The sequence below is a fragment of the Microtus pennsylvanicus genome, chromosome 3 (genome assembly GCF_037038515.1).
Source record: "Microtus pennsylvanicus isolate mMicPen1 chromosome 3, mMicPen1.hap1, whole genome shotgun sequence".
Taxonomy (NCBI): Eukaryota; Metazoa; Chordata; class Mammalia; order Rodentia; family Cricetidae; genus Microtus; species Microtus pennsylvanicus.
In genome coordinates, this window is record NC_134581.1 from 63,917,867 (window position 1) to 63,928,685 (window position 10,819).

At 49.1% G+C, this 10,819-nt stretch overlaps 1 protein-coding gene across 2 annotated transcripts; it reads left to right on the forward strand.

Moving 5' to 3' along the window:
- The first annotated feature begins 3,940 nt into the window (after positions 1-3,940).
- Positions 3,941-7,187, forward strand: Commd4 (COMM domain containing 4). Of its 2 annotated transcripts, none has more exons than XM_075965800.1 (8): positions 3,941-4,034; positions 5,117-5,188; positions 5,412-5,477; positions 5,668-5,707; positions 5,941-6,060; positions 6,195-6,293; positions 6,611-6,787; positions 6,918-7,187. In XM_075965800.1, the coding sequence occupies exons 1-8, from the start codon at positions 4,032-4,034 to the stop codon at positions 6,956-6,958; spliced, it is 618 nt and encodes a 205-aa protein (XP_075821915.1). In that variant the 5' UTR covers positions 3,941-4,031; the 3' UTR covers positions 6,959-7,187. The 2 variants fall into 2 exon arrangements, with proteins under 2 accessions (XP_075821915.1, XP_075821916.1); XM_075965801.1 differs by having other exon boundaries at positions 3,942-4,034; positions 6,213-6,293.
- The last annotated feature ends 3,632 nt before the right edge of the window (positions 7,188-10,819 follow it).

Sequence of the window (10,819 nt, forward strand, 5' to 3'; positions counted from 1 at the left end):
CAAACAGACAACAAGAAACTTCTAAATCCTGGGCCTACTGTGCTTCTCCAGGGTGCAGCAATGAGACTGCCTGCCCTCAGTCTGTGGTTCAGATGCTGTTGCTCTCTGCCACCTCACAGACTGACCGGCGGGGGGAGCTCTGAGTTTCAGCTATACTGAATTTCTTATATCTGAGTCTTCTTTCATCCTCTACTTTTACTGGGAAATGTCTTTTTTTCTTTCCTATTTTTCATTTATGAGACCTTTTAATTTTTAGGCCTTGATTCAGGATTTTACCCTTTCTTACTGGGAAAATCCTTTATTAAACATTTTTCCTTTTCCATCAATAACTTTTCTTTTATTTCCTTTCCTTTCCTCTTCTCTTTTGAAAAGATTTCCTTTTTTATCTCCTGTCTGTCCTTTTCTCTACTGAGAGGGCCCTTTTCCTTCATTTATTCTCTGTCTCACGAGCCATTCCATTCCTATCTTTAATATTTGCAAAAACTGCGCAGTTACCGCTTTTTCTTTTGACAAGCATTTAGCAACTGTGCCTTTTGTTGCTCCTGAGATGGTGAATTTAAATTCCCCATAATCCTACCAATGCTGGAGTTCTCTTACCCTGAGAGCAAACTTTCCTCCAGTCCTTAAGGAGTCCAAATCCACTGTTGTTCTTCAAGCCCCACATTGGTTGCCAAAGTTGTAGGTCAAGTGTGGATTCACATGGGTCCCTGGATGGAGGGCTCAGGGGGTCTCTAAGAATGAATCTAGCCTTGCCAGCTGCAGGGGGCTCAGTCTCTCACAGACTGAGTCATCTCCCCCTTTTGTCTAAATAAGAGCATTCCAAACCCAACACAAAACTATATACAATAGGAACAGATATCAAGTATAAATTACAACCAATATAAACAATATTATGCAAGGAACACATGACAATTTTTTTAATAAACATTCTATTCTAAAGAGTCTAAGTCTTGCATCAGAAACTGGTTTGGCTAAATCATAAGAGGAAAGTAACTAAGACTATCTAATCTTCAACCCCATTGAAGGCCTGAGAAGGGAGATAATATTACTTGAGTAGTCAGGAAGTACAATCAACCTTGTCGAGCAGACACACAGGGAACAGGCTTGGCAGTACCTCAGCCTCTTTCTGCCATCTGGTGGCAACGAGGCAGAAAGACATGAGCATATGACAAGCAGGGGGACAGAACCTTTGGTTACCATGGGACCCTACGCTACATCAGTCTGAGGGAGTCACCCATTCTGCCCTAAAGCTCTTGATAATGCCTCTCCCTGGGCAAGGTCTCAGTCACTCCCTCCACACTGGCCCTAAGTCACCAAGCTGCAGAGATGGAAGGACTGTGTTAGGCCCACAGTCACAAGGGACACCATGGTACTGCAGAGACCCAGCCTGATCCACCCAGGTGAGTAGGCACGGGCAGAGTGATCCTGAGGAAGGGACAGCTAAGAACCTTCTTCCAACCCTTCCTTGGTCTAGAGAAGACCCCAAAGAACATGTTGGTGTACTGAACAGCGATGGTTAAGCCTACCTTGTTGGGGCTCCCAAGGTTCAGTCTATTATCCTAAAATGCTGGTAACATCAGGTGTCCTCTAAAGGCCTGGAAGGAGACCCTGGAAATGCTGGCAGTAAGATGCCTAAAGGAGACAGAACCAAAATGAAGTCAAAGGGGGGAGGCTTCATCCCCTTTAGTCCTCTGGGGGCCCCGTGAGCAAGTGTAAGAGCAGTTTCTCAATACCTGCTACATAGTCACGGCCAACAGAGTTCCCCTTGTTTCAGACAGGGTCTCATGGAGTCCAGTCTGGCCTTCAACTCTTGGGCATTCTGCCCATCCTCCCTCTTCTAGCATCTAAGAGGTGGGATTCTAGGTGTGCACACCAGATTGCTTTTCTAAGCCAGGTCAAATATTCCCATCTGAACAAATAGCATAGCAGTGCTTGGGGGACTCACTCCCAGAAGCCTCAGGGACAAAGCAAGGGTGATAATATAGCCATAAGTGCTAACTTGTCTGCCTGCCAGGCCTGCCCTGCCTGGCACTGATAGCATTAGGGGCACATGCTCCTTACCTTGTCCATTTCTATCAGCCCAATGCTTGATCATCAGGCCTCCAGTCATCCTTAAAGGTGCTGCATGGGAACAAAGGGCAGGATGGGAGAGCTCAGCACCCAGCTGAGGTCATTTCCCTCCCTCCAGTGTGAGCACCCCTCCCACGCCCAAGTAATTCCAGCCTAATGCCCAATGGCCCCAAGCATCCTAAACAAAGACCTCCACTGGGAACGATCTTTATCCAGGGACCCAGAAAATCCATCAAATGGCTCTTCCACCCCCTATGGGATGTAGGAGGTAAGAACCTACTGGTCAAATGATAAATCTGTAGTTCTTGAGGATGTTCCAGGGGTTTTGGGCCATGAGGACTGACTCCTCCCTTATGAACTGGCTTACCCTACCTCCTGTTACCCTAATAACACCAGAAAGGTAAACAGCAGCTTTGCTACTCACTGGGATGTAAATTACCATACAGGGGCTGGAGAGATGGCTCAAGGGTTAAAGTGAAAAGCACCTGTTGCTTTTCCAGAGGACCAACTTTGGTTCTCAGCAACTACATCAGGTGGCTGTAATTCCACTTCCAGGGGATCTAAAGTCATCTTCAGGCCTCTGCACATGGGGCACATATACACACAGAGGCAAATACGCACCCACACAAATAAGATAAATAATATGCATTTTTAAATTAAAACTAATGTCCGGTGTTAGGAAACCTGCAGGGAATCTTTCCTGGGTAGCTAAAATGCTTTGGCCCTCTGAGCTAAGCACCCAAGAGCATTCACAGAAGTGAGTCAAATGCACAGCCACACTTGGAGATAAGGGGAATGGTACTGTAACGTTCCCTTTCCTTATTTGGGTACTGGTCATGTGATTATGAGGGAGAGTGCAGTTAATATAGATTCTCTTGGCTTAATGCTTATGTATAATTTCCTGTATGTGCATCATATTTTAATAGTCTTATTCATTTTCATTAATATTTTTGTTTCTGTATATGTGGGGTTTGGGGGGCCTTTTGTTTTTTGGGGTATGTGAGACTGCACCAGTGTATACATGGGGGTCAGAGGTCGGCATCTTTTGCCAGAGTCTTCGAGCTCCACTTCCCGCCCCCACCCAAGTTTTTCTGCACTAGGAGCGCACAGATTAGTCAGGCTAAGGGGCTGGTGAGCTCTGGGGATCCACCTGTCTCTATCCACACATACCCGCCCTGCAGTCCAGCGTTTTACATGGGTGCTACCTGAACTTGTTTGGGTCCTCAGGCTTGTCCTGCATACAGTTCATCGACTGGGACTTTTTCCATAACCTGGACTTAGGTTTCCCTCCCTTTACGTTAAAATTTTATTAATTTATTATTGTATGTGTGTGAGGTATGTGTGGGCATATTTGTGCCACGGTACGTATGTGGAGGTAGAGGACAATTTCTGTGCGTCGGTTCTCACGGAAGCCTTTATTCGCAGGTGCCAGGATCGAACTTGGGTGCTTCTCTAAGCCATCTGGGAAGTTTTAAGATTGGGGAAACAAGTTCTCATTCTGTAATCCAGGCTTGCTTGAACCTCTGATCCTCTTGCCTCACAGTCTCTCAAGGTTTGGCACTACCGGTGCGAGCCCTCACTCCCTGGGCATTCCGTAAGATGTTTTTTTTTTTTAAACAAAAAAAAAAACATCCCATGCTCCTTCGCTTTATGTATTGTTCACAGAGGAAATCACGGAACCCACCTGAAATAGCCTGGCTTGTGGGATCCTGACTCCAACCTAATGAAAATTTTCCCACCCCTTTCTTCCTGCCTTGATAATTCCGGTGAAACGCGGGCAGGCTGGTTGTTCTGGGAGGGATCAGGAGGTACACGCGTACGTACTCAGTAGTCTCGATAGTCGGTTTTCGCCTTAACGTTCCGCCCTCTAAGCCTTTACCAGTCGGTGTCACGTGACCGCCGAGTCAGCTGACCTGTGTTGAGCCGGAAGAACCCCTGGAAGGAGTCGGTCTCTTGGCACCATGGTGAGGGATTAGTAGAGATGTGAAGATGGGTTTCGGGCGAGAAGAGGCTTGGTAGGGAGAGACTCTTCACTGGCGCCTCTGGGTGCGGCGGGGCGGCCGAGTCCGCAGGCGCAGCCACGCATCACAGCATGGGCAGGGGACCGCGTTCATCCCTGGGCCTGGAGGGACCCACCCGGATTCTCACGCACTCACCACGGTCCCACGAGGACCTCCCGCGGGAGCCCACTTCCCCAGATGTCGGGTGATCAAGACGAGAATATGCTTAGGATCAGTCCACACCGTTAGGAAACCTCTCCGCTTTCCAGAGCCAGGAAGTGGTTTTTGATTGGATGAGCTTCCTGACTCATACATCCATTCATTCAGCAGATTCATGTTGAGCGTCCAGCCAGCACAGGCACCGCGATTTCAGCTGCAAAAGGAGAGGGCAAGGCAGAAGCAGGGATTGGCAGGCATAGTTCTTTCTCCAACCGCGGAGACTTTTTGAGCCCTCTCGGTGAAGGGTCGTTTGTGTAATCCTTTCGGGAAGCAGCGGCAACAGAAGGGTGTCCTAAGAGAGAACAGTTGTACAGCCTCTGGAAGAGCTAGGCCCCCGGGAGAGTGCACATCTTGTCTCGCTAGAGCTTCGTGAAGATGGGGCAAGATAAGCAAAGATCAAATCTTGCTGGGACTTGGATTACCATTTATCAAACTAGAATTCCCTCCGACCGCCCACAGTGCCTTGTAATAAAGAGGAAATTATGGGAAGTAGGATCTGGTGCTGTAACTCAGTGGTAGACATGCCCGAGGCTCTGATTTTAAGCCCCAGCACTGCCAACAACAAGGCCCCAAAAACCTAGAATCAGGTAGCATCGAGCAAGCTGTTGGGCTGGAGCATAGTGGGCCTGCCACCTGTTGATGCTTGCTGAGCAGATAGAGTAAAAGTCAGAACAAGGTCAGGTGGCATGCGGGCAGGGAGAGCGCAGCACCCAAGACAGTCTGGTGATAAGGAGAACAGGTGACCAGAGAGTGTGCATCCTGAACATGGATCCTGGGCACACCTCAGCCCTTTCTGCAGCCTGACTTCCCACCTTACCCTCTTACAGAGGTTCCGGTTCTGTGGCGATCTGGACTGTCCTGACTGGGTCCTGGCAGAGATCAGCACACTGGCCAAGATTGTTGAGTGCACCAGTTTACTTGGGGTTGGGGGGAGGAGGGAGGAGCTTGAGACTGGGAGCCTGGGGTGGGGGGGAGTTGGGAGTGGGGGGAACGGAGTCTCCCTCGTGGGACCGCCATGCTATGTGACTGTGACTGTGGTCACGTTCTTCTTCAGTCAATCCTCCAGAAATGAGGGGTAAGGTGGGTGGGTCAGTCTGTCTGAAACAGGGTCATCCTTTGCAGTCCTCTGTGAAGCTGCGGCTGCTGTGTAGCCAGGTGCTAAAGGAGCTTCTGGGGCAGGGCATTGATGTGAGTACAGGACCCAACACTCCATTGACCGATAACCTTATGAGCCCCCATAGAAGTCTGTTCTGAAGCCTCTCAGCCCCCTTGGACATCCCCTTCCTTCCCAGAACATTCCTTACCGTAGGATCTGGGCTAGGGGCAAGGGGCTGGAGACAGGGCTCTAGCACCCCCTGAGGACCTCCTTTCCCCACAGTATGAGAAGATCCTGAAGCTTACTGCTGATGCCAAGTTTGGTGAGTACCCCGTTCCGGGAACCACAGCCTTCCTTGACCCTCCTGCTTCAGGGGAGGACAGGAAGGGAAGAACCATATTGCTAGTCCTGTCCCCACCCTCTCCCAGCTTGTGCTGGTCCAGTAGTATTGCCCAGGGTTCAAGAAACTTGGGGTCCAAAGCTGAAGATAACAGGGCAGGGGGGTGGTCGGGGTCACTGTGCCATCCCCTGCCCAACCTGTGTGCCCAACTGTAGAGTCTGGAGATGTAAAGGCCACAGTCGCGGTGCTGAGTTTCATCCTCTCGAGTGCAGCCAAGCACAGTGTGGACAGCGATTCCTTGTCCAGTGAGCTACAGCAGCTGGGGCTGCCCAGAGGTATGCAGGGTGGACAGGCAGGTGGGAAACCTGTGGGGAGGGCTTCCCGGAGGATACACTGAGGCTTCGTGGGCCCTGGATCCTGAGACCCACCCTCTAAGCCCGATGCCAGGCTCCACCTGCCACCTCAACAGAGCTCCGTCTACCTGCAGAGCACGCCACCAGCCTGTGCCGCTGTTATGAAGAGAAGCAGAGCCCCCTACAGGAGCACCTTCGGGCCTGCAGCTTGCGCGGTGAGTAGGAAAACAGCTGGTGGGGGGGGCGGGGCTGGGCTGTACTCTTGAAGGTACAAACACAAGCCAAACGCCTTTGCTCCGGAGGAAGCCTGAACCACTGGTGCACCCAGAGCAGTTGAAGGGTTTAGAACTGGCGAAGGATCTCACGACACTATGGCCTGAGTTTCTTTTCTCTGAGGCCCATGGTTGATACTCAAGTACTTGTCTGTCCTACAGGCCTGGGTTGAAGGGTTGTGAAATGAGCCCCGTCGGGGAGTGAGGTGGGTGACTTCCTGGCTTGCCTGATTGACAGCTGCCTGACTTCTTGCCTGCAGTGAACAAGCTGGCCAATGTGAGCTGGCGGGTGGACTACACCCTGAGCTCCAGCCTGCTGCGTTCTGTCGAGGAGCCCATGGTGCACCTGCAGCTAGAGGTTGTGCCTGCCCCGGGTGCCCTAGCCCAACCTGTTTCCATGTCCCTCTCGGCAGACAAGTTCCAGGTTCTCCTGGCAGGTGAGACTGGACCTACAGGGGGTGGGGACCCACCTGGGTCTGGCTGACTTAGAACTGGCTATAAAGGCCAAGCTGGCCTTAGACTAGCTTCTGTTCCTTGTCACCCTCCGTGTACCCCCTTTCCCTGCAGAACTGAAGCAAGCCCAGACCCTGATGGCGGCTTTGAGCTGAGAAGGGTGTGGGTGTTCCTGGCCTCTGTGGAGCTGCCCTGCCTGCACTGAGTCGCTCCCCTCCACACGTCACTTCCAAGGGTGGCTCTGTTCTCTTGGCCCTCTGGCTGCTGGCTTTCTCCATGGGACTCCTGGGGATCTTCCATAGAATTCCCTTCTTTCCTTTGAAAAAAAAATACTTATCGACCATTTTTTACAGGAAAAAAAGAATAAACTTGTGTACAGAAACACGTATGGGGCTTGCTTGCTTCTGTTGTTTTCGAAAGAAGTCCTGAGGCCAAGTTGGACTCCACCTTGGTATCTAGTTGAGGTCGATCTTAAACTTGTAATCCTTCTGCCTCTACTTCTTGAGATTACAGCCATGCACCGCCACGCCTGGTTTATGTGGCATTGGGAACAAACCCAGGGCTTCATGCGTGTCGGGCAAGCTCTTACGTCCTACCCTGCCCATCACTTATTTCCTCAACCCTGGGACCAAGGACCAGAGTGAACAGCATGTCTACAGCTAGGCAAGTTGGGGTACAAACTCTGACTTGTGAGGCTTTTGGCTCTGCCCCTTCTGCCCTTGTCTTCAGGCTCCCTGCAAGTGAATGACACTGGGGCTGGTGCGTGGGGCAGAAAAAAGAAAGAGCATCTCCTTGCTGTGGTTGCTAGGATGAGAAGACTCCAAGCCTGAACTCCTCCTTAGCAAGAGGTTGGGTGCTGCAAACTGAATGTTCACACACACACACACACACACACATACGTATACACACGCACACATGCACGCACACACACATACACGAACGCGCATACACCATGTCTGAAGCCACCCCTCTGTCCATGTATCTAGAAGGGCCCTGTGAGGGTACAGTGAGTAGGTGGCCTACATGGGGAAGGAAGGATGACTCCAGAAAACTGTCCCTAACCTTCAGACACACTGAAGACACACTGAAGACACACTGACAGTGTACCTAACAGATGTACCCCACCGCTCAGTGTGAGCCCCCACCCACAGAGTGAAAGGCTCTTTGTAAAAGATGGACCTGGAAACTGAGTGGTGGTGGTGTACATTTTTAATCCTAGCACTCAGGAGGCAGAGGCAGGGGAATCTTTATAAGTTCAAGGCCAGCCTGGTCTACAAAGCAAGTTCCAGGACAGCCAGGGCGACACAGAGAAACCCTGTCTTGGAAAACAAAACAAGTTAAGATGAGCATGGTAGTCAATACCATTAATCCAGTCAATGCCTTTAATCCCGCACTCCTGAAGCAGAGGCAGGTGAGTCTCTGTGGGCTCAAAGCCAGACTGGTCTGCACAGCCAGTTCTAGGAAAGCCAGGGCTATATAGTGAAGCCCTATCTTTAAAAACTTTTTTTAAATGTTGATGTGAAAGTGGATATTTGCATGATGCTGAGGAAATAATCAGTCTTACACCCAGCTGCCCCCAGGTAGGAACTGCATAAACAAAGTAGCTTGTCTCACAAGAGAACATTTTGGCTGTCAAGAGGAATGAGCTAGGGAGTATAACAGCACAGGCAAATCTGGGAGTAGACGGCAAAATATATTCCCTATACTGTGATAAGGGCAGTTAACATAGATGGCTCAGGGGTCAAGGTACTTGCTTTTGATTCTGGAAACCCATGTAAAAGAACAGGATGCAGTAGCAAGCATTTACAATCTCAGCACTCTTAAGTCAATCAAGACAAGGAGCGGAGACAGGAGAATTGCCCAGAAGCCCTGGTGATAGCTAGGCTGGGGTACAGCGGCATAAACGAGAGAGGGCTGCTTCAACTGGCAGGAGAGAACTGACTCCTGCAAGTTGACCTCTGACCTCCACATATGCACTGTGGAACACAAATGCCCCCCATCGTATACACGTCACAACAACAACATAATTAACAAAAAGAATACAACATGGGAGCCATCCCATCAACGTTCTGCTGCACAACAGTGCTACCTACAGATCCCAGGCTGCACTTGCTCATCTTGGACAAGGGAAACTTTATTCTTACCATCACCTTCCTCCCTTCTGCAGCCATCCTACTGTCCCTTTGTATGTTTGGTTAATTTAGATGCCCCATGGAAATGGAATCTCAGGGTCCTTCTGGACCCATCTACCACTTGGCATGATGTCCTCAAGGTTATCTATGCTGCTGCCTGTGGCGGGCAGTGAATAACATTCTACTCTGCTTATAACCCTCGTGCTGTTTCTTAAGACTCATCTTTATAACTTGTGCGTGTGCCCAGGTGTATGTACACACGTGCGCTCACTAGTTCATGTTCTCACACACAAGTACAATTGCCTGATGAGACCAGAGGTTTCGGATCCCCCTAGAGCTACAGTTGTGAGCTGTCAGATGTGGGTGCTGAGAACCAAGCTTGGTCACAGTCTTGGCCTTTTGTCACTGCAAGACAAAGGTGACCAAGACCACTATGATTGGCAGAGTATCTGAAGAATAAGTGCTTTAACCACTGAGCTATCTTTCCAGCCCAGTATATATGCCACATGTTTCCCCCCCCCAATGCATTTTTGTTTGTTTTTTTTATGCCACATGTTATAAAAATCTGTGTATCCACAGATAACTAGCACGGTGGTTTCTTCTCTGTAATGCTATATATATATATATATATATATATATATATATATATATATATATATATATATATATATGCTTTTATGGGTCTAATCTCCTGAGTGTGAGGAGCATGTATTGTAAAACTTGAAGACAATTCTGAAGCCATGTTTGAGGCCTCTCAGCAGTAGTGTTCCTCCCTCCCCCTGGGAACCAAGAATGTAACAGCTACACATGCACGTACTGAGATGTTGGGAACTTTCCATCTCCCTGAATAGGGGCAAGATGACCTTCAGGTGTTGACTCAGTTCCTGGTGTTTTGATTGAGTCCCTAGGAAAGGGGCAAAGTGACTCTCAGATGTTCCCCCTTACCTCATCTGATCTGGCAACAGCTCTCCAGGCAATTATTGATAATAGACCTTTTGAATAAGCCAATCAAAATAGTTAATAAACAACCCCCAGACAGCCCCCTTGCTTCTGTGTTTTTTTCCTTTAAAAATAGCCTGTATCAGCCATTCGGGGTCTTTCTAGCCTCTTGAATGCTGAAAGACCCTGTGATGACAGAATTAATAAAATCCTCATGCTTTTACATCAGCTGTGGTGTAAGAGGTGGTCTCTTGGGGTGACTCCTCCTCGGTAATTGGAATTTAGGGTCCAACCGTATAATTATGTATTTGTCACGCTCAGCCAGGTGTGGCAGCATCTTTAATTCCAGCAGGGACAGGTGGATCTCTCTGAGTTTGAGGCCATCCTGGTCTACACAGCAAGTTTCAGGTCAGCTAGGGCTATCTAGTGAGACCCTGTCTCAAAAACACAAAACAAAACAAAATGCGAAACCCCCTCATACTTGATGGTTAGAAAGATGGAGAGCACTTGCTGCTCTTTCAGAGGATCCGGTTTCAGTTCCCCGCACCCTATGGTGGAACAAAACCATCTATAATTCTAGTTACAGGGATCCAATGCCTTCTTCTCACCTCAGAGTGCACCAGACAGGCACACGAAGCACATACATACATATAGATAAACACTTACATACTTAAAATTAAAACAAAGTAAATCTTTTTAAAAGCGCATACTGAAGCCAGGCATAATGGATGTCTTACTTTCCTGTTGCTGCGACAAAACACCATGACCAAAAAATGTCATGATATTTCATTTGTATTTTAGTAAATAAAGCTTGCCTGAAGATCAGAGAGTACAACAGTTCCACTGGGCAGTCTTACAGACCAGGCAGTGGTCACACACACCTTTAATCCCAGCAGCTACACTAGTTCCCCAAAGAAGCCAGCAGTAGTGGTGCACACCTTTAAT